At 39.7% G+C, this 24372-nt stretch overlaps 1 protein-coding gene across 2 annotated transcripts; it reads left to right on the top strand.

Annotated features, from left to right (window-relative positions):
• The first annotated feature begins 480 nt into the window (after positions 1-480).
• On the top strand, positions 481-23491 carry SLC30A4 (solute carrier family 30 member 4). Of its 2 annotated transcripts, XM_080626025.1 has the most exons (8): positions 967-1347; positions 6362-6508; positions 11326-11479; positions 11694-11907; positions 12197-12302; positions 14424-14558; positions 15247-15405; positions 16283-23491. In XM_080626025.1, exons 1-7 carry the CDS (start codon positions 969-971, stop codon positions 15399-15401), a joined length of 1290 nt encoding a protein of 429 aa, XP_080482151.1. In that variant the 5' UTR covers positions 967-968; the 3' UTR covers positions 15402-15405; positions 16283-23491. The 2 variants fall into 2 exon arrangements, with proteins under 2 accessions (XP_080482150.1, XP_080482151.1); XM_080626024.1 differs by lacking the exon at positions 16283-23491 and having other exon boundaries at positions 481-1347; positions 15247-16269.
• The last annotated feature ends 881 nt before the right edge of the window (positions 23492-24372 follow it).

The raw sequence follows: 24372 nt of genomic DNA, 5'->3' as shown, positions 1-24372 counted from the left end.
CTGAGGTTTGTTTCTCCCTATGACGCAACACTGTCCTAACTGTTGGGAGTTGCTGCAAATGGTATGAAGTGCCATGCCTTTGACAGGGAGAGAAAGAAGCTATGCTACACCATGCAAACTTGTGACTCTTCAGATTTGAAGCCGGAGCACAGAACTCTGCAGTTCACCTTCCAGCGTACGTGAAAGCAACTGCTTGTCTTCCAACAGATAGTACTTGGATTTCATGACTTTTACAGTAGAAAGTCTGTACCTCGCATGACATATATCCACAGAACACAAGCGCACGTAGGGACGGGAATAGTCTCTCGGGCTAATCTCGGGCTGACCACTACAGCACCTGGCGACCCCCCCGCCGCCGGCCGCTCTCCGCAGCCCCGCCACCTCCGCGCTCGGTGCAGGGCGCGGCGAGGCGGCGGCTGCAGGACTCGAACCGGCGGTCGTCCCGCACGAGCGGCGCAGGCGCAGTGCTGGCCGGGGGCGCGGCAGTCCGCGGACGCGCAAGGGACGCCGTCTCCCGCCTGTTGGCCCGGCCTCTCCGCGGGGACAGCACAGGGGCAGCGCCGGTCGCGGGAGCGCGCAGGGGTTAAGGTGCGGTGTCCCCCCGCAGCGGTGCCCGGAGCGCGACGCTGATGGGTGTGACGCGCGCGGCTGCGGCGCTCCCCCTGCGCCGGCGGGGAGGCAGCCCTGCACCCTGACCGGGGCTGCGCCGGCTCCGCGCAGCGGGCACAGGGGCTCCGCGGGCGGCTCGGCGCTCCGGGGGTGGCAGCGCCCGCGGTGCCCGGCGCGAAGGCGGTGGGGTGGATCGGTAGCGCCGGTGCGCGCAGCGCAGGGCACAGCACAGCGATGTAGAGGACATGCCCTGACGGGACGGCGAACGGACGGGTGCCGCCTACGAGGGGGAGCAACGGCAGCGGAGCCGCCCGCGGGAGGATTCGCAGCAGCCGGCGAGGCTCCCGGGCTCCGCCGCGATGGCTGGGCCCGGGCTCTGGAGGAGCATCAAGTCCCTGCTGCGGAGGAGCGAGGACCCCTTGTTCCTGAACGACTCCAGTGCCTTTGACTTCTCGGACGAGGCGGGGGACGAGGACTTCCCTCGGTTTAACAAGCTGCGGGTGGTGGTGTCAGACGATGCCTCGGAGGCGGCCCCGGAGACGCCGGTGGCCGGGGCGCCCCTGGGCCTGCCCTCCGACGACGAGTCCCTGCTGGAGCGGGCCGGAGCCCGCACCGGCCGGCCGGCCCCCTGCGGCGGCTGCAGCAGCCGGCGGGAGCGCTCCAGGCAGAGGACGGTGAAGAAGCGCTTGACACTCGCTGCCCTCCTCTACCTCCTCTTTATGACCGGGGAGCTCGTAGGTGAGTCGGGGGCTCTGTCGGCCGGATAGACCGCGCAGCCTGACACGCTTCTACGGCCCTGGTTTTCGGTAGTTATTAAGAGAAACGGTCTGTCATGTAGAGAGATCAAAGATTAGCTGCAAGTTCAGAGAGTGAGGAGGAACAAAGTCCACCTGTATTTTCCATGCAAGAAAAGAAAGGAATTTGCAGCTTCCTTTATCTGAATATCATCAGTCCCTCAGATGGCATAAATGGGATTTTTTTTGCATGTATAATGGCTTTTTAGTTCTTTGTGTAAGTTTCTCTTGTAAGTTTGTAAGGTGTTACTAGCAAGGGAAAAGCAGCATTTTATCATAAACATTAAAAAAAAAAGATGAACAATTTCATCCTCAGTATTAACTACTGCCATAAAATCTCATTGTGTTTGCAACAAGACAAATGAGGGAAATAAGTGTGACATTTACCATAATATCAAAACTAATGCTTGGGGACGGTTTATCCTTATTCACCAACAATGCTCTTTGTTTCTTGTAACCAAAAAGCCAAACCCTGAGCTATCAGAGTGGATGCTGTGAGAATCCACCCTCTTGACAGTTGCCTGATGTCCTGCCGCACTCAGAACCAGTGTGTGCTCCATCTAGGTGTAAATCATATGCACAAAGTCAATTAAACTAATAGGTATTTTAACACTTCCCATTATAACACAGAAAAATACCAAGTAGTTTGATTAAATTATTTGTGGGTTTTGTTGGTTAGTATTTGGCAGAAGCATGGTGGGTTTTTACCTGGAAATCTGTTCTTGTATAGGTATCTGGTGGCTTGTTGGTCAGAAGAATTAATCTGGTGATCAAATTCAGCTTTTATTGCTCCCTGATAAAGTCACACTATCATTTGCTATGCAAGTAAAAGAGAACCCATGTGCTCTACAGCAGCTTTTACAGGATGGCTGTGCTTCATTTCATAGGCTACAGCAGCATAGGCTTGAAATAAATTTGAGGGTGCCCTGGATGCACAGATGAGCTAGGAGATGTTACTCCTTTTCCATTAGCTAATCATTTTTACAAAGGATAGTATTTATCTTTTAATCTCCATTCACTTATCAATATCAGCATCCTGTTACCATCTGTCTTTTGGGTATGTCCATGCCCTTCAGTGCACGTGTCTGCTCAGTACTGTGCAGCCTCCTGAAGAATGCTTAAATTTTCTCATCCCCAGATTTGAAGTCACGAAGAGCATTACAAAGTGCCAGGACATTGATGTGTGTGCTGAGCCAGGTCTCTGTAGCAACTGTAACAATTAATTGCTTTTAAATTGCTTTAATTTTAACATAAAAGTCTAAATCAGAGCTAATCAGATGAATTATTGGCCATAATATACTAGGGGGAAAAAAGTCAAGTCACAAAAACTTTCTGGAAATAAAGCACAGAGATGCCTCAGGTGTAGTAGCCTGGGACCTACATCCTCCTCCACACCTATGCAAATTCGGTCAGTAATGTCTACAGGTCTGACATTTGCTTGTGTGAAGTGAGCGTGTGATCACAGATCACTTCTTGTATGACAGCTGTGAATTGTATCTTGAAGACAGAAACTTATACAAGATGATAGGGAGAAAAATCATGGCTCAATGATAAATAATCCAGTTTGTCCCACATACGTAGGAAAAAATCCAGTCTGTTTTTCAGAGACAGACCAGAATACTGACTATATCTGCACAAGTTTTACTGGGGGGCCCAGGAATGTGGGCTAGTGGAAAGAAGTGGGTTTGTCCTTCAATATCTCAGTGTGTGGTTAGTCATTAATGACAGTGCCACAGTGCATCAGCTTATCATGGATAAGCTTTCCCATCCATGGATAAGGCAATTCCATCAAAATATGCTGAATTGTGCTCTCCATTTATGCCCTGTCTCTTTTTTTTCTCTGGCTAAGATTTTGGTTCAGCATAAACTCAGGTAAATTCGATAAGGAACAGAGTATTGTATCTCAGACTTAGACATCCTTGAACATAACAGTGATTTCATCTGATTGTATTCATAACAGAGTTCTGATAAGCACCGAATTTAGTTCAGCCAAAGGGCCCCTTACTGAGCTTCCAGCAGCTTGATGCTGAAGTCACTAGGGTGTATCTGTCAGGGACTTTGGGTCTAATTCACGCTGTTGTAGACCTCTCCATAGGTAATGCAGGGGGAGGTCTAGAAATAATAGGTGTTGAGAATAAAAATCTGCTCTCGTCACTGTCACATCATCTGCCATTTCTCCTGTACAGCTAGGACTTCTGTGGGCTCAGCTCAGGGTGGTGGATTTGGCTGTACAAAACGGTGGTAGCGTCATGAGAGCCCATCCCCCTGAGGTCTATGTATGTATCACCAGCCCTATTTCATGTTTTGGCCACTGAGGCACACAGCACTAAGGGCCAGACCTGTGGAATACTTTGTGTCCAACTTCCACAAAGAATTAATAGAGGACTTGGGTATCTGTCTGCTTGTGTGGATCTTGACCTGAATGATTTGGCATAGGGCAAGTAATCAGCAGCAGAACAAGTAAAGATGGAGCCCTTGAGTCCTGAGTCAGTGCCCTCCCTACCTGTTTAACTGTTTCATTCCGGCCCTGTATTGTGTTCTGTCTGCTTGGTTTCAACTTTTGGAACTTTTTTCATTGGTCTGAAGCTCGGGTATTTGGGAAACTTTGTTTAATCCTATAGGACATTTTAACTGACTTCATTGCGTGATCTTTGACAGTTTTCTCTTTTTAGCTTCTGAAAAAAAGGCAGAAGACCCTATCAGATGATTCAGTTATTCAGGAAAAATCTTCTTGCTGTCTGTTACTAATGTCAAGGTGAAGGAAATCTTGTTTCAGCAGCTTGCTTGTGAAATCGTGATTGGCATATTGTTTTCCAGAGTACAGCCAAGCTCATTACTCCAGGCCACCTCAGTGCGTGTTGTTTAATTTGACGAACAGTCACTGTAAAAGTCAGATAACAACTTACACTTTGGGGGAATCATTTTGCATCATGAAATGAAAAACATATTGCAAGTCCTAGTTAGATTTTCTGGCAGGGTTTTGATGTTTTCAGCTATGTGTAGAGATTTCTAATTGATCGTCCATGAGGAGGACTGCTGTCCTTCACAGATCACTGAAGACAGTGCTGAGCCATCGAGCTGTCTGTTTGTACAGGTTGCCTCTTTTTCCCAAGTTGCCGATTGTGTTTAACGACCCTCAGGACTCAGTACCTTTAACCAAGAGATGAACCAATACATTTGGAAAGAGAGAACCTTTGATTTCAGAATTTCTTAAATTTCAATTATGTTTTCTTAGTTCACATGCTGCGTTATGATTGCTTCAGTATCCGAGTTCCTTCCTTATAATTTTATTTCTGAAGTCTGTCAAAGTGCAAGGCTAGCTGAGATGAAACTGACTCATCTCAGAGTTCTCAAAATTAATACATGGGAATTAACATATGTACTTTAAATGATCATATATGTAAGCAACTTATTTGAATGCTTTAGATACAAATTCTTTTTTCTTCTGTGTTTACTGTAGAAGAGGCCGAGTTGCATATTTCTAAGTAATTATTTAAAATTACATGAGAACAGAAGTTAATTCAGAATGGGAGGGCATAACCCAAAAAGTTGATAAATTGCTAAATCTTAAAAACTTTTGAGCTGTGATGGCCTTTGAAAAATTTCAGCCTCAGGTGAATTTGGCTTAGAAACTTAGGAACAACTGAAGAAGGGGGTGATGAAGGAAAGGAACTAGTTGAACTGTGTATTTGGTAGTTACCAAATTCATATTTTTTTTATTTTATTATATTTATTTTATATTTTATTTATATTTATTTATATTTATTTATATAAAATAAAATATATTTTATTTTATTATATTTATTATATTCATTTTCATAAATAGAACAAGCAATACTACAGTATCAGCCATGCTGCTTGTGTTTGGCTGGAGAGAGTAGCCCAGTCTGCAGGTGTGTGCACACTAACACAGCCATACACAGGTTTTATGACTAGTCTTGAAAGCAGTCAGCCAGTTATGAATGTCCCTTTGCTATTTCCTCATGGTCAGCCTCCTCACTAAGAGTTTTAATTGTAGATGAAGATACCTTTACTCGAAATGTTAGTTGGAGCCTCAAGCCTGCCAAATGGCATGCCAGCTGCATGCTTTGCTCAGGAGAATTTACAGGCTGAATGTCAATCTCAAGGTAAAAAGAGAAACTAAATCATAACTTAGCTGACACTAAAGATGAGATCTTTTCTGAGAAAATGGGCTTAACTTCATGCATATGGAAGACAAGGAAGCCTGTCCTTGATTCCGCTTTGGAAAAGGGGTGCTTAAGAGAGGCGCATTGTTTAAATCTCTTGCCCATGCAACAGTAGCATTAGCAGCTGAATTGGAACAAAGATACTAACCTTTCATCTGAGGTTATTTGTCTCAATACAGCTCATAATTACAAGAAAAAATTATGGTAATAAATAACCAAGAAAAATTCTGTGCAAGTGAAAGTCACTGCCTGAAGTATGTATTAGCAGAACTTAGCCCTGCCAGGACAGGGAATAATGAAAGTTACAAGATAATGTAATAATAAGGGGCCAGGGTGAATTTCCTTGTCACTGAGTCAGTGGATTTCTGTCCCTGTTCCGTAATGTCAAAATATTTCACAGATGTAGTTTAATAAAAGGATCAACTGATTAAACACATGCACATTAACATACAGAGACAAGAAACAAAACTGTTTTGGTCCTGATCTTGCAAATGTTACGATGCAAGTAGTCTGTGAGAATGACAGGAGTGAATTTGTTCTATGTTACTCTTAACAGAAAGCACACTTCACTGCACTTGTAACTATGGTAGCTTTAAATTGTAAGATGGCATTTTGATTGCAATGGCAAAATACCCTGTTTAGTGATTATAACAAGAGTTCTCATGCACTTAATGCACTGTTCTTAAAATAAATAACTGTAAGCTGTGCCAAAAGGATATTATCTACAATCATTAATGTTGTATGTCCTGACTTTTCCAACTTTCTTTTCAGGTGGATATGTTGCTAACAGTCTAGCAATTATGACAGATGCACTTCATATGTTAACTGACCTTAGCGGTATTATTTTGACCCTGCTTGCTCTCTGGCTGTCTGCAAAATCTCCCACAAAGAGGTTCACTTTTGGATTTCATCGCTTAGGTATGTAGGTATCAGCTTTTGCTATTAACAGAGCATTTTAAGCAACTGTAAAGATAACCTACTTCTAGAAGTATAAGTAACTAGAAAGAAAGCAGCAATAAACCCAAGAGTTGCTTTATATTTAACACCCTGACACTAATGTCCTTTCACTGTCCACTGTGGAGCCACTACATAGGTTGTATTGTGACAAGGGAATGCATAATAAAAAAAACCTCATTTTTAAAGTGTAAACCTCAGCCAGAAGTGAAGTTTGATGGCAGTTTCACTTATGGGAAGCTGGATGAGCCTCTCCATCTCCGCGAAGCTAGGACTTAGCAGATTCAGAGTTAAGTTCTGAACGCTTGATTCACCTTCCAATTTAAAGAGAAAGGTTGGGAAATTGGACACAGGATATCATTGTAAATATGACTTCCTACAAATGAACCATGGCCTAGAAATTTTACTGAGGGTTCAGACGACGGAAGCTGTCCCCAGCAAGAACAAAGGTGGATATGCAGGTGTGTTTCATAGCCCATCCATAGTTACTGGGCTGTTGCATTATGTGTACTTCTGTGCTCTGAAATTGAAGCTGTTGAGCAGGAGAAGGACACATTCTTTGGTCACTCACTGCTGTACCACTGTTACTGCTTGTGGGACACACTGAGGAGCTTGTTGGTTCAGGAGCTGTACATGTCATTTGTTGTTCACAACAGATAATTGCCAGTGCCCAGGATTTATGAACTCCCATTCTTCAGTAGAATTATGACACTGGAAGAAGGTCATATTCAATATGAAAAATGACATCTTAATCCAGAACTAAAAATTTATGTGGAGCATATTATTAGAGGGCTCTGCTCTGCCAGAAGCCACATAAATCAGTATTCTTCTTGCACTCCCCAAACCACACAAAGAAGAGATCAAGATGTCCCATGGTTTGCAATACAATAAGTTACTTAACCTCTGCCCCTTTTAGGTGTATAGACAAAGAAGTATAAACAGAATTATATGCTAAACCTTGGAAGGGTATTTTCAGGATTCATTACTTCACATTTGGAAATGTAATGATGCTAAAGGGTGCTTTCATGTGGTTGCTAACTGGATATAATAGTTCATAATATACAGCTGCAGGTCTTGCGCAGACATTTAACCAAAAGCTTCAAAGCTTTATTTTTCATAAAATAGATAATTTCTAGTGTCACAATTTGCTACCTCTGCTGTATACATTCTACAGGATATTTTTCAAGGAATTTCAAAGTCTTGTGCAGTCATCATTTGCAATTCATATTTTGGCTGCTAGAACAGCAGCAAAATTCAACAACTCCATCGCTCCTAGTCATTTGTCGTCAGTTAGTCACTAGTGCATGAATGCATAACTCTATACACTAGCAAAGATCTTTGGGGCTTTAGCAAGAAAGCATTAACACTGCCAGCATTTCCCATTGTAAACTTCTCTTTCAATAAGTTTTAATTTTGTGATAGGAGCTGCCTTAATACTGAAACCTGACCTTGAAGGTACCCCCTGGCAGTTGTTCATACTCTTCAGAATGATGTTTGCTAGCTTTCATGCATACTTTAACCCTATTTAGAAATCATGAATAGCTTATGTATCTTTGTAAATTCTCTAAAGCCAAATAGTACATACATTGAACATGCCATGGGCTAGCTTAAAAACAGGAGTTAATCTTCAGAAAAATAAACTTACTTAACCATTAAAATCTTACTCAGTTCTGTAAACTTTCACTGAGTTTTAAAATAGTTTGAGGGCTCCACTGCACTTGGCAAACAAAAATTCCTGAGGTTTCCTGCCATCTCACCTTTTGCTTTTTTTCCCTTCTCCCTGTTTTATTGCCAAGAGAAATCCTGGCCAGACTAACCCAGCGTGGCCCATGGGCCAGATGTGGCCCATATAATGTCTGTATTGCCTACCATTTCCCTGGGAGCAGCTTCTCAGTTCTGCAGCAGTTACTCCCCTTTTCTGCTGCCCGGTGCCAGGAGGTGGTCAAACACTAGAACAGGTTGTTGAGTCTCCACAGCTGGAAATACTCAAAACCCAACTGGACACAACCCTGAGCAACCTGCTGCAGCTGACCCTGCTTTGAGCAGGACTGTAGAGTTTCCAGAGGTACCTTTCTACCTCAGCCAATCTGTGTAAATAGCAACAGTGCAGCCCCCTGTGAAGGAGCCTGCAAGTGGGGAGAAGAGTTTCTGTGTCTGCAGTGAGGAAGGGGAAGTGAGTAAAGGCCCTGCAAGAGACCCCCAAACCTTGACCTAGGTTCTGCAAGTACAGAACAACAGGATGTTTCAAAATTACTATACACAGGTTTCTTTTTACAGTCACATCTGTGAAATTGCTTTGCCTCATTTCAGGCATGGAGTCTTGAATGCCATGGCCTGAGGGCCCAGTTTCACACATCAGCAAATGCTGGCAATGGAAGAAAGCTGCTTTGAGGGTATATCCTTGCTGTAACGCATCTTTCCAAATACTCTATATGCAAGAAGCTTGTCAACAAATAACACAGGCTCAACAATAGCTTGGATTTCATGAAAGATGTTAAAACATGACAGAATGTTAAAAAAAGGGTACACATAGAGCATCTGTCACAACAAAAATGTGGAACATTTGTTTGAAGATGGGAATGTGTATAAGAACTCTCTCATTGCTGACCTGCTCTGCATTAAGTTTTAAGATAATCCGTACATACAGTAAGCATGAAAACATTCTAATGAGCAATGTTTCTGGTGCTCATTATGACTTTTGTTTGCAGAACGATGAATTTTCAAACTTGTTCCAATAAACACTTCCTTGTAAAGACAACAGGCATATTAAGGTGTCTCATCAAATTCCATATGGGAATTCACACTAGTTCTCATTTATCTGAATTCTCCTTGAGTACATAATATGTATACTCCATCTTCAGTTTTATTCCATTTTCAGTGGTGAAAAGGAAGCTGACAGATTCAGAAATGGGTTAGAAAAGTGAAGACAAAATAATGGAAATTGCAGTCATGTCTAAAAAAGATTATATTCTTGAAGCCAAAATAGTTCTGTTTCACCACGAAGTGGAGATACCTTGTTCTCAGTGAGGCATTGAGCAGATTTAAGCATAGATATGGGACCTGGCATTTTTCCACTGCTGCAAACACAATGTTAGTAATGACAGAATCAGTCAGTCCACTGAGACAGTATACAGTTCATTTCACAAGAAGTGAAAGATGTCTGCACAAATCTACAATGCTGACATTACAGTGGGCCTGTGAAAGAAACTGCAAGGGAAACACTGGTTTCCATTTCAGAAAACATGGTTTTCCATTGTAAAACCACAATATGTAATTTCTCTGGTAAATGCTAATGTGCTTCACAAATTTTTTTAAAAGCATTCTGGAAAACCTGTTAAGGAATGTACCGAGGTTTCTTAAGGCTGTTGCCCTGAATAATCTGCCTGCTTTGTACAGAACACTGCCACTTGCACAGATATTTCCAGGATTTTCATGTTGCTCTGAAATCATCTTGAGATTGTGACAGTTGCCATCCAGAGCCTTGTTACTGCCTGATAATGCTGGTACTGGTCCAGGCACTGACACACTGCCGAACAGCTGAACGTGTGGGTGAGAGTTTCTTCTCCCGTAACGATGTTAAAAATTCCGTATGTGGATCAAGTGATTTGGGCGATATTAAAATGCTTCTATAGCAGCATGTTTTTTACTGTAATATTCAATAAATACAGTTAAGGCAGTTCTGTGTTACAAATGACACCTTCAGCAGTAACCAAAGTTGTACTACACACTGACAGATCCAAAGCAGAGGCAGAAGTAAGGAAGTTCACAGATCAGTATTCTTAGAACTGTGGTAAAACCAAGAGCAGAATTTTGCCCTTACTGGAGAATAAATCAGGGCAACTTGTGTGAACAAGGGGGAAGAAAAACTATTAAAATTCCAAGTAAATTAATTACAACTCTGATCTTTGAGTTCACACAGGAAAGCTGATATCCTGGTGATCCATCTGGCAAATGACAGTAATGCGTGCTATGCATAATGATTACAGACTACTCAGGCATGCCTATGAATTCACATGCAATACAATGGAGCTGGCATTAAGGTTTTCCCCTGTGCTTTTTGTAAAACCCTATATTAACTTGCTTATAGCCAAGACAGTCTTAACTGGGCCAATGTTTTCTCTGTCAGGTATTCTGCCTTTTTTATTTGTCTGTTTCTTTTTAAGTTTCAGCTGCAACAGGGCAATCATTTTCAGAATATGAAGCTAGAAGTTAAAAGTATGTTCATATTAAAAGGAATCTAGTGACCCATTTGGAAATACCTATGTTCTGTATAGTAGGACCTTAAAACTGTAGTGTGGACTCATTGTCCTCAGGTTTATGTACACTATTACCAGCCCACTTTCATGACTCAGGTAGTGAGGCAGACAGCACTAAGGTCCCGACCCATAAAATATTCAGGCCTATTCACCTCACATCAGAAGCAGGAGCCTTGTGGAGAACTGTAACCAGTTCACACAGATGTAGACAGCAGCGGAAGGCGCAGGACAATGAAAGGAGGTTTTTTTCCTAATTTTCTCTTTACTTAGGTATATGTGCCCTTTTCAAAGTCCCTGCTGATCAGATATAATTCCTACACCAAAATCTTGGTCATAACACTCTTACTTTTGTAAAATATGAGTATTTGGTAAATGTAAGATAATGTTAAAACAGCATATTACAGCTATACAGAAACACATTAAGCAGTCCTTCATAGCTGAAATTTGCACTAGATAATGTGTATGTAAATGTATGTCAAGAAGCTTAGACTCACTTTTGTAATGTTGTTTCCCTTCTGTTTGCAGAAGTATTGTCTGCCATCGTTAGTGTACTGCTGGTCTATATCCTTATGGCATTCCTCTTGTATGAAGCCGTTCAAAGAACTATCCATATGGACTACGAAATAAATGGTGATATCATGCTGATTACAGCAGCCGTTGGTGTTGCAGTTAACTTAATGTAAGATCTCCCTTTCTTTTCATAAACACTCATAAATGTATTTCTGAATAAGCTGCTAATTCATTCATGGCCTGTATCTTTCTCATGGAATGTAATTTTGCTGGACCTCTTCATAAGACAAGAAATGATACTGAGTATTATTTTTTTCAATTCTTTAGTTTAAAAGGAAAAAATCCAACAACCCTAAAGCCTGTTTTTCTTCTTTCACTTTCAGAATGGGTTTTTTGCTGAATCAATCTGGCCATCTTCACTCCCACTCCCATTCCCACCCTCACTCTCACGTACCTCAGTCGAACTCTCCTAACACAGCCCACAGCAGCAGCCACGGGCACAGCAGCCTTGCTGTGAGAGCAGCGTTTGTACATGCCCTTGGGGACCTGGTACAAAGTATTGGTGTGCTCGTGGCTGCATACATCATACGCTTTAAGGTAAGGAATGGCCAGCCTTTGAGGCAGGGGGAATTGTTTTAATTTCAATTTTGGTCATTAAAAAGGGACTTGGTTTTATAAGTTATTAAATATATTGTGATATTCTGTTTTAAGCTTCATATATTCATGCAAAATAAGCAAACTGTATTATGTATTTTGTAACTCTTCAAACAAAAAGAAATATTCATGAAAGTTGGAGCTAGAAGTAACTGTATTTTCTGAGTCACGCTTTTTAAGTAAGTGAGCTTATTTTCATACATGCTTTAACACTTTGGAACTTCCCTTGCAGCCAGAATACAAGATTGCTGATCCTATATGTACATATGTATTCTCCATACTGGTGGTTTTGACAACAGTTCGAATTCTGTGTGACACAGGAGTTATTATTCTGGAAGGTAAGATCTGTGCACAGTCTGCAGTACTTTACATGTCAAATACCAATGAGCACTGGCACTTTTTTTTGACATCATAATCACCATCTCTAACAAAGTGGACTGTGTCTGGAAACCTGTTTATCCTGTTGCTTTAGTCTGTTGGTTCTTGATGGCTCATTTAAATCACAGAAGTCTTAAGGTGCCTTTGACCGCTGTCAGAATCACGCAAGTCATAGCTCTTCACCATTTGGAGATAGTGAAGTGAAATGTGGAACTTTCTGGTGTGTCTGAGTGGCTGTCAGCTAAACTAAATGAACACTTGCCCTTTAATCACTTGTAAAGTTAAAGTGAATATGAAAGCATGTAAAAGGAGAAAGCAAGAATAAGACAAATGGCTGGACAGGTAGTTCATGTCTGTCTCATCTTCCCCTTTTCACAGGTACTGTTGTATTACTTGCATGCTTCTACTGTTACCATAGGTGAAGGTACAAGTAAAAAAGCAGTGTAAATAGGAATAAGGAAAAAAAGGAAAGCAAAGCTGAACACAAACTAAAGCATGTTATCTCATGTGGCGACTTAGAAGGAAAGATGCCAGCATTATTTGCATTATCACAGCTAACGTGCCAACTACTACTGCTTGATCTAGTACTTTTACCTTAAGAAAGTGAAGGTGTTAGGGATGGGAGAAAAATCCTCAGTTTCAGTTGCACTTTCCTAGCTGTCTCATGTGAGCTATTATTGACATGACTTTTATTATGTTACAAGGCTTAACCAGGAACCTCAAAATCTTCAATGTCAAGTGCTTTTCCTGTCATTTAGGAGGAAAAAAACCCAACCCCAACACAACAATCTAACAAAATGGAAGTTCACTGAGAAGGCAAAAATGGTGACATTTGCTTAAGAAACCTCAGTCAGCTCCAAGGCAATAGCTAAGATTTAACTGAAGAAAACAGATAAAATAATGGTGCATCAAATTCCAGATGTTTTGAGTTGTAGCTGTTTGCATAGGTATCCCAGTTGTTATAAAATCTTCAAATTAATGATGTTATTAAAAGCGATCGTAGATGGGCTGTATGTATGCTAGGGAATTTTTCCGTGATCTCCAGAGACTGAACTTGCGTTTATACTGGAAAATACTACTACAACATCAAGGTCCTTGCACTTGTATCAGAATTCAGTATTAATTTTAACTTAAGTTTCATCATTATACTAGGAATGCTGAATTAAGAACTTAAATGATTATCTAATAAAAGCAATGAGATTCTAGCTTTTAAAATATATTTAAAGGCAGCATGGAAGTCCAAAGATGCTGAAGTTTCAAAAGAGATGGTACTGGAACTAACATGATTTAAAGGACAGTGAAATAACAAGTTCAGAGAGGAGTCACTTCAGAAATTCTGAAGAAAATTGAGAAGCAAGTGGCTGAACACCTCATGGCATATATAATCAAACTTCATAAAACTGAAAGATGAGCAGTAAAAAGCTATGATAGAAACAAAACTATTTGGAAACAGAGTTTATTCAGTACTTTTGTACTAGTTTTTGACCCATGCTGATCATTAAATTTTTGATTCTGCTCTTTGTACAGCTAAAGGGTGGAGTAGGGAAGCTATAGAGGTGCTGTAGCTGCTGAAACTACTACATCTAGAACATCTTGGTCAGTGCAGTCATTGGTGTGCAAAAATGCTACGCTGTAAGATCAGAGTCATATGTGTTAACCACTGCAGATGGATTACTATGAGCATTTGAAAATGATACCAGCTACCTGAAGAGAGAAGTTTCAGGACACCGGGCCTACCTAGCATGTTGGTTTTTTAGATTCTGACCTCAGAGTCTAGTCTAAGCAGTTACAAGGGGTTATAAGCTGCAGTAACGTTGTCTACATTGCACAAAAGGATCTAATGCTGGCTATTGCTAGAGATTCTGCACAGGACAAATTATGTTTAAGAAAACACTGCACTTAATGTACAACTTCTGTATCCATATTTGACTTAATATGCCAATTTGCATATTCTTCTCTATTGATAACCTGGAAGTTACTGATCACAAATTATGAACTCTTTTGAGATCTGTCATGACATTTTAAAGGCCACTGAGTCTGCAGAAGACAGAATTAATTCTGTCTCATGTTTTGTATCACAGGGGTTCCAAGGCATTTAAATGTGGATCGCATTAAGGAAGACTTGATGAAAATCGAAGATGTTTATTCTATAGAAGACTTAAATGTTTGGTCTCTCACTGCAGGAAAAACAACTGCCATAGTCCACTTGCAACTAGGTAAGCTGCTGTATAGCATAATTCTGAACATAATGATTCTAAAAGAAATGTAAGTGTAGCAAAAAAAAAACCAAACCAAAAACAAAAAACAAAACCAAACAAAAAATCCAACACTTTCTCTTCCTATTGTTATTTAAGTTTAATCGGGAAATATCATTGCGGGGGGTGGGGTGGGGAGTTTGCTAACCGTGGTTTTCTACAGCAAGTTATAAAACCCATTTGCCCAGAAAGTCAGTGTAAATGAAAACTGTGCAAAGAAATACATTCATACTGAAATATCAAATAGAGATTCCTGGGTATATGTGTGTGCGTGTAAAATTTCTCTTCAGAAATTCCCTTACTTGTCCAGGGAAAGACAGGGTGAAGCTCTAATGTAGAACAATCTGACAGGAAAAATAAATATGTTTTGCCAAAACATGCTGATTTAGACACCTAACTATCATGAATATTAATTCTTAGTAAGAAAGCTCATTTTTTTTTTGTGCGGGGTGGTATCTAACACAGTTTTATCAAGATGTGATTCTAGTTAGAGGATGTAGACCTAAATGTGTAAAATAATACATAGAGAGCACATAATGACCACAGAACAGTATGGATAAGTGAATGTGAACACATTCTAGTTGGTAACACTGGATTGTCCAGGTTTCTTGAGGAGGGAATTCTATTAATTATTGTCTTGATTTTCCAGTTCCTGGTAGTTCATCTAAATGGGAGGAAGTTCAGTCCAAGGCTCGACAACTGCTGCTGAACACATTTGGAATGTACAAGTGCTCTGTGCAGCTTCAGAGTTATAAACAGGAAATGAGCAAAACCTGCGCAAGTTGTCAGAATTCCAGTGCCTAATTTCGTATGTTTTGGGAACTGCTGCCTTATTCTTTATCTTGTAGTCAAAGACTGAGAGCAATAAATGCAAAATGAAAATGATCAAAGAGAAACCATTAAAATACGTGGATTTGTACCATGTAACATGCAGCAGGGAGAACTGGTGCTGCAAAAAGTGCAGTGGTTGCCCTACAGAACATGTATTTCACTCTCTCCCTTGTACTGGTTTATTCAAGTTATGATGATTTGGAGACAAAGCTGTTTTCAGATTGTTTACAAACTGCAACACGGCTCTGCAGATACCTCACAAATTACAGTCCCATATTGTCCTTGAATAGCTATGTACCACAAAGTACCTGCACTCCAAATGGAGCATCAAGTATTCAGTATTTCAGTTCAAGTCTCTAATGCTGATCATGCCAGAATTTCATAATATGTCATGATCCCTGAAACCATTATACAGTATTTTTGCAATAGTAATTTTCATAAAGTATCTTAAGACTATAATGCATACAGTGCTAGCTGAATTCTTTTGGAAACTCTGTCTTTGGAGACACTGCAAAATACAGCATTTACTGTACCCAGACCAGAAATTTAGCTTTAATTTGGGCATTCAGAGATCCAGACAGAAAGATCCTTGCCCAGACTTCTGGTATTTAACTAGAGACCCAGCACTGGACCCAAAGTGTTTTAGGTGATCAGTTATCTTTAATGTATTTTAGAATAGGGTTTATACATTAGAAACAGGTTATTTATTTTACAAAGTTTTGACTTGTAAGACGAGTTTGTTGTTAATGATCTTGAATGTCTAAACCAACATTTGATTGACATTAAAAGGCCAGTTGATTAGCATGCCTTCTATTACAATTAATAAATGTCCTGTAATTCATTATTTTTCCAAGATTGTTTTGAAAGAAAAGTCAAATGACAGAAACTATGCTTGATATGGAGATACTCTCAAACACAACCGACATGCAAAATACATCTAACAGGAAAGCGGGAGCAGAAGTTTTAGGTATGTATTATTCCCTCAGCCACAGCTGTCTCTGACCTTTTCAGCTTTGCTTTGATCACACTATGGCAGTATCCTGGTAAGAATGCCACTGCAATAATGGTCCCCACTACCTGGCTTTATTCATAAAACAAAATCCAAGCAGGTTCAGTAACATAATTGTGTTGGACAAAAATATTGTAACAACCAACAGAGGTAGAAAGGCCTGTTCTTATTTACATAAGGATGAGGCAATTTGAAGACTATTTATTCATCCAGACACCTCAAAATCCACAAAACTGAATTTCTTCACCTTGTGGTGGAATCCCTGTACTCCGAATGTACACAGGATAACCAAACCTGACACCATGCTATTGTACACCTTAAAACACAGATGTGTGCCTGCTTCTCAAGTCATTTATGTTGAAGAAGCTAAGGGCAACAAGAGTTTGACCTGCAAAGTTCAGAAGATGGGAGGAACTTGGCTCAGAGATTTTTTTGCTTATTCCGTACTTTGGTCTTTATACAGAACTTCCACTGACATCAAAAGTAGCTCTCTGTGTGGATCAGAAAGGAAAATTTTTGCCCAGTAATGGCTATTGTAATATTCAACTGTGAATACTTAAGCTACTGTCTGTTTTGAAACTTGCTAGGGTTTCACATACTCATCAGGCTGATCTGTACCTGCAATTTGGGGTCACAGTCTTGGCTTCTTGTCTCTATGCGAGGTAGGGGTCACATGATGACCTTTTATTGGTGAAAACTGACAGCACAGTATAAAAAACTGACAGCACAGTATTAATTTGGACAAAGTGCATGTAACACTGGATTATGTTTGTATCTGTTCTGGCAAGAAATGGGAACATTTGAGCACACTCAGCTCAGAGGCCAAGTAGCACTGTACTTGGGAAGTTAATGCTTCAGTACAAACACAATCATTAATTAAGCCATATCATAGTTCATGAAGAATGTGCATCCCATCCTTACAAACTTACTGGAAAAAAAATACCACAGACAAACAACAGGTATTTTGCACATACTAATACTCAAATAGGTTTTAATTAAATTGGGGTTTACAGTTGATGTAATTAGAAGTTGAAGTACAGTAGACATGTATTGTATTTGGAGTTTTTTAATAATTTACTACACGTTTAATTATATAAAAAAGTGTTGCTTTATTGTGGGTTTTATTAAATCAATTATTAAACTTCATATTGTTGTCTTATTTATATTACTGTCTCATCATCTTTTGAGATGCTAGAACGCTCAAGGTTTACTCAGTTTGGAGATGCTATATATAGAATGAATTACGTCTCCCTCTTTAGTCAGAACAATTTACATCTTCTTATTTCCCATGCAGTAAGTGCACTTTATAAAATACAAACTGACCAAGTATGGTGAAGAATTAGCCATAAAGCAACTGGCAAAACATCCCTGAAACCCTAAATTCACCCTTGAGGGGCTCTTGTAATTAAGGTAGACTGAAAGGAGTTCAGAGAAAAAGCAACAGAAGAGGAAATGAGAATAAAGAATAAAAGAATCAATGCTCAGGGAGACTCTGAAGTGTATATTCCCTCCTTTAAGGTCTAACTAAACTCACATGGAAATATGTATCTCTGTGGCCTGCCTCTAATCCTTTTCTTATTCTTCATGAATTATTCAGAGTACAGGTTGTCTGGCACTGCAATGTTTAATGTAAGAATCCAGTAGCAGATCTGCTATTAACATTAAAAGGAATATGCATGTTATCACTTACAATACTCCAACTGATGGAATAAATGAGCTCAGCAGGACTATAACAGTACAAATAATTAGTACACTTGCTTAAAAGGATGCAGAAATAGTCAGAAAATAACACTGATTTGCAAGCAAACTATCAGGAATTTATGATCTAATACACAATAACAGTACTCTGGAAGCTTAAGTGCCTATAAAAAAAAATGACAAATTATTTTTATAGACATTGCAAGGTCATTTTCAGTATCAGCTTAGAAAAGGGGTCTTAGTATAAGGTCTGATGTCTTTCCAAGCAGCAATCCAGCACATCCAGATTTTTTCCTGTCGCTAAGATAATTTACACGCTATTACACTATTCTTTTCCTTTTACAAAATCCTCTGCTTGAAATGAAAAATCATATACTTAACTGGATCTTTTGCTAACCAAGGGACTCATAAGATTCCAGCAGGTTTCCACAACTAGTATCCCTGCTTTCCAGAGCTGTGCTGCAATACTTTTACTGACTGAACAGCTGAAATTCCATGAAAATTCTGCCACCTCTAACAGTCTACACTGGGAACAGATTCTTGCTTTCTTACTCTGTGATTGTCACCCATCCTTTTCTGAAGCATGGATACAGCCTTGACAACCTACTCACATGAGTCAATAAGGCATTTTTATGTCGAGTAGACTTGAAAAACCTTGTATCCCACTCTTCTATTCTGAAATGTTCTTATCCTAAGAAGAAAATCAACAGAAACCTATTTTGTTCTGAATGTTTTCCTTGCTTAATTCTGTGGGGTACTTTTTTTTTCTTTTAATGTGTTGACACTTAGTCTTTTCAGTACCAGCAGCATTTCTTTCTACACCAGCAGAATTACCATTTTAAATGTCATACCTGAATCTAACTCTTCAATTATTTTACTACCATACATACATGCTATTTCTTGCATAATTACTTGCAATTGGCAGAATGACTAAGGAAAGTAGTAGGCTGGCATTTAAAAGTATTTTTCTGACATAAAATCAAAAAACCTAAAAGACACCAACTAATGAGTGATAAGTCTTTTGTTCAGGTATTTTGGCAGAATCTCCTGAGGACACTGCACTGATGCTGCAGAGTAGGGCTGTTAAGTATTATTTCTCCACAGATAATACAAGAATATAATTCTCCCCCTCTTTGTAAAAACCATGCTGGGCCCTGACAGGCTGTGTGCTCTGGAGCTGGCAAATCCTTTTCTTATTCTGTTTTCCATGGCTGAAAGCTCTAGGAAGGACCAGCCATGTCCTTTCATTTTGTGAAATACCCACAACAACTCTGGAAGCTACTAGAACAAATACTTTCCATTTACTGCTACCCAGCTACCACAGCAATCTGCTCTTACAGTGCATGTGTAACTGCCTTCTACATGTACAGCTGCAAAATAACAATATCAAAATCAGTATTTTTTCTCTTTTATCTCTATTTTCCTTTTCTCCATTGTGGTCTGCTTTTTTTCTCTCAGTATCGCACAGTTTGAAAACTACCAGTGCTAAATGTAGAGGACAAAATAACTTAATTGCTTTTATTATAGTTATGAAGCATTTAAACCATTCATGCATCAATTTCTATAGGGGAAAAAAAGCACCGTTTCATAAACACAAGCACAATTTTATGCATATGATGACTGCTTTATGATTTCCTTACTGTGATAACTGGTGAAAGGATAAGTTGTTTTTCCACGAATGTGACTAGCCAGTACACAAGGGTACATGAAACCAGTTAATGCCATCTGTCCTGAGTGTGTTTCACATTAAACTTGGTGCTGATATATACATGATTTTTAGCTCAGCTGATGAATACATGAAAGCAGCCAGATGGTAGGCAAAACATTTGCTTTTGTCTCAGGTGCATTAAGAGCACCCAAGTTCCTGCACTCTTCCTATTTCTTTTTCCCAAAACACACAGATTCCCAAAACACAGACAAATTATCTAAGACATCCCTAAATAAATTGATGAATAACTGTTTTTATACATTTACATGTCAAGTCTAGTAACTGCGTGCCTTTTAAATTCAAATGGATTTTTGAGACAACCACCATAAACAAACATCTTCAGAGCTCATATTTTGCTACATCCTTGAGCCTGGCACACAAGTATTCTGGAGTTTTTATAGATTTCACATGTTCCTTTTTCCAAGCCGATTGTAAGAACAAATCCGACACAGAACAGTACAAATACTCCTTCCCCTCTGAACTGTCAACCTCCGAGGCCATTCCCGCCTTTACCAGAAGATGGCGGACTAGCCCCAGCTTTAATAAGGAGTTTTGTACCTAGAGTAACTATTGAGACTTCTGTGTGTCAAAGGGATATATTTCGCCACAAATTTTTAAAATGTCTTAGTAAGTAAAACAAAAAAACCAAAACCCAAAAAAAACCCCAACAAAAACCAAACAAAAAACCTCAAACAAACAAAAAAGCACCAACAAACCCCAAGTCCCAACCTCTGAATTTTCCCTAAACATAACATAGGGGATTTAGCTTAATCACCAATGCAATAAGGAACAGCACAAACCTAGCACAGATTTGCTAATCAATTACTGGGAAGGGCTTAAGATACTTCTTAAAGGCATATACAGGTAAATGTTATGGAATACATGCTCAAATGCCTACTCCAGTTCTAAGTATGTAATAAAAAATTGTATGAGTGGAAAATTAGCTGTGGCTATGAGTATCTGAAATGCAATTGAAACAAATTCTATTCACTCATGTAAACAATGTAAGGCATCATGCAAGCCCTTTGTTTCTATGAAAGTAAGAATTGCTTTTATAGGTGCTAAATTCATATTTCCAGGACAACATATACTTCCATCTGAAACATCTTTGATGTCTACTTTTTCATAAAGGATCTGATGACACTTCCAATCAAAAACATAAACTGCAGGTAGCCATTTTGTTTCAAAATAGGCAAAATTATAAATGTAGAATTTAATTGTGTCTACACTCCTGCAATTGCTAGTATAATGTTGTCTTTGGATCTAGTTTAACAGGCTTCACAGAGACAAAATGCAGATGACATAGGCTGAAGAGCTCAGAACCACAACTTCCTTCCAGTAAAGACTTCTTTCATTTCTTCAAGCTATTACACAATTCTGTATTTTCTAAGCTTCTGCAGCAGACACACACACACCTTCAACCGGAAATGGGAATTGCCCAAGCAGTTACACACACTGGTTTCTTTCTGCTTTGGTATTTGCTTTAATATAACCTAGATGGAACAATTACGATGTTTTTCAAACAACCTGCTTGGACTTGCTGTGGAACAAAGGCCAAGTCATATAACAGAAAACTTACAAGAAAGTAACTCTCTGCATATCAAAAGTTAAAGCGCCATATGCAGTAAGCTGTAAATGAAGATATGTTTTAGATAACACTCACTTGTGGATAGCTATGCAGGGCATCACATTGTGTTAGATCTTGCAAAGCAGAATATTGTTCCACACAGACTTACTACGTTTAAAGTTGCTCTGGAGGAAGGATAAGCAAAAGAGGTAGCCTCTATTTTCAGCTGTCAGGGCTAGAAAGAAGCAGCTCACAGATGAGGAGTAATAACAAAATTAAATCTTACTAATGTGCCCACCAACTGCTATGGCTAAATAAGGGAATTCATACTGCAGTATTACTATTTTTTTTCTTTAAGAGCTCATACTTGACAACACAAGGTGTGTTTTTGTACAAAAAGAAGGAGGGAAGAAAACAGATAAAACCATATCACATGGGTACTGCAGATAGCAACTGAGAAACATCAGACTCCAAGATGTGACCGTGAAGCCAACTACAGAGCATACTAATATTTCTGGACCAAATTGTGGTGGTCACAAATGAAGTCAATACCAGTTTCATTTACAGACTGCAGTCTCAGTTGTTCTGTTGTACAGTTCTACTAGGATGTCTGACGATGGGTTTTACAATAATTTTACTCTTAAGCAAGGTATGTTTTACCCACCTCGCCCATGCCACACACATTCCCTGCTGATGTTAGGGAAAAAAAACCCCAAACAACCAACAAACAACCCCACCACAAACAAAACAAAAAAAAAGATTGGAGCATTGCCCCATCTCCCTTCTTTGTTGGGTTGCCATATTTTCTTTTATCTGTTTAGTGAAGAAGTAAAATGTCCAGGAGGTAAAAACAGGTACACTACATCTGGGGTACAGCCAAACACACAACTGTGAGGATTTCTAAAAACAGACAGGAAGGTTGAAGACTTTGGTTCTCTATCAAGTGAATCCAACTATAACTTTGGTGGCAATTGTGTTTATTTAAAGCACATATCCACAGAGGGTGGATACCTTTGTCCTTTACACGTATCAAGAAGTGATACACTCAGCACATACCTCAAACAGAAACTTCCATGTATTACTCTCCTTTGCATACTACAAAAGCTTCCTTTTTGAACTAATACACATACAGGAACTTCAGCAAAGACGCACCTGATTCTTAAATGCTTGTATTTCTCTCAAGAGAAAGAATTCTCAAAAACCATGTACTAGTACATACCACCAGTATGTAGTGGTACGCAGCCACTGCAAGTTTTATTATATTAATTCCATGCCTCCATGAAATCAGTATAAAAACGTTCCCATAACTTCAAACTCATTTTCTTTTACATCTACTTTGTATGACATATAATATTAAAATTATAGCTAAGTTTGGCAATGAGGCTATGAACAGAACTGCAGGTCATTATGATTAGGATTTTGCTCTGTATTTCTGCTTTTGGGAAAGTCTTTAAGCCAAATTCTGTCTTCTGACCATAGCATATTTCATTCAAAGCACTTTGCAAGAGCAAAAATAAACACAGCAAAGGCAGCATAAAGTTAACATATTTAATACTGCTAACAGCATTGGCAGCATAATGCTAACAGTCAATTAAAAAATATTCTGGCTTTACTGAGTTATAAAAGAAGTCATATGGCAAGAGAGAGAGATGCTTCATTAAATGAAACATTAGCTTTAATAGAAAAAATAGCTATCTCTTTGTTTTGATGTAGTGAATCAGTGACTTATTACAAGTAGATGACTCCGCTTTTCTTTGCCAAACTGGTAAGATTTTTCTGTTACTACCAGGAACTACAACTAATCTGGATTTTCTGCATTCACTTCCTTGTTTGTGCAGCAGCATGAAATGTCATAAAGGATGGTGCTAATTAGTTACCTGCCTAGCGCAAATAACATTTATTTCAGTTAAAGAAATGACACATAACAGGAAATCAGGAGTGAAAAAGTTTTTCTGAAGTTGAAAGCTTAAACACATTTACTTACACTTAAGAAGATTTTCAAACTTGTGTGGCTTTCGGACCTCTCAACTCATCTGTTTGCATCCACAGGTACCCTCATTTGCCCTCTATGTATCATACAAGGTAAGACTGTTGAAATAAACTGCACCTGTTAATGCATCATGTTCACTCCACATAAATTAGGCAATTAAAAATCCACATAATTCTACAAGGCTGAAGCAGGAAGACAAAGCAGTCTACCTTTTCACAGACATTCTGCTCTTAACAATCCATGTAAACTATCTACCAGGGCTGAGGTGGGCATCCCTTGCTTACACCTCACAACGCACATCAGTCCTTTGTGAAGATGAAACACAGCTCTGTGCAAAAGGCCAATGAGCCCACAAGTCACTAGCAGTGCACATCTGGTCTACCAGAACAGATTGGTATTTGGCATGGGACAACATAGAAGAGTAAAATGATAGGCAGTGGCTTGAACCAGTGTTCTAGAGAACAGCTGTAACCATGAAGGGAGATGGCAGGCACCTCTGCTTTGCGAATGCATAATCTAATATATGTTCCTTTAGGCAATGCTGACTGGATTGCTACAGAACCCTGCCTGGTCCCAACAGTCTGGTTTTGGCACTGTATCTCCCTGACTTTTCCTCCCGAGTCCTTAGATCCTCAATTTGCCACCATCTGGTAACAACAGTGTCTGTGCAGAATTCCCACTCACTTCAGCAAGCAATTCTGCTTTTAAAAATCAATTGCTGTGATAAAGTCACAAGTTTAAGAGCTATCATCTCCTGCTCCTGCTTCAGCAACACTTGGGGTCAGTGAAGTCAGCAAGTCTGGCTGAGTGAGGGCTAAGTGAGTCTGAGCTTAAAGAAATTACATTTTCCAATTCACTCAAAAAGAAAGATAAAACACACAGACAAAAAAGCTGTTTCACAGCCACTGCCTGGACTGCCACTATCATGGTCTGCAAGGCTACAGGAATCCCAGAGATTTTCAGTGTTTAGGA

This window comes from Psittacula echo, assembly GCF_963264785.1.
Source record: "Psittacula echo genome assembly, chromosome: 10".
Taxonomy (NCBI): domain Eukaryota; kingdom Metazoa; phylum Chordata; class Aves; order Psittaciformes; family Psittacidae; genus Psittacula; species Psittacula echo.
Note: the sequence above shows the minus strand (reverse complement) of the source record. Positions and strands in the feature narration are given on the sequence as shown.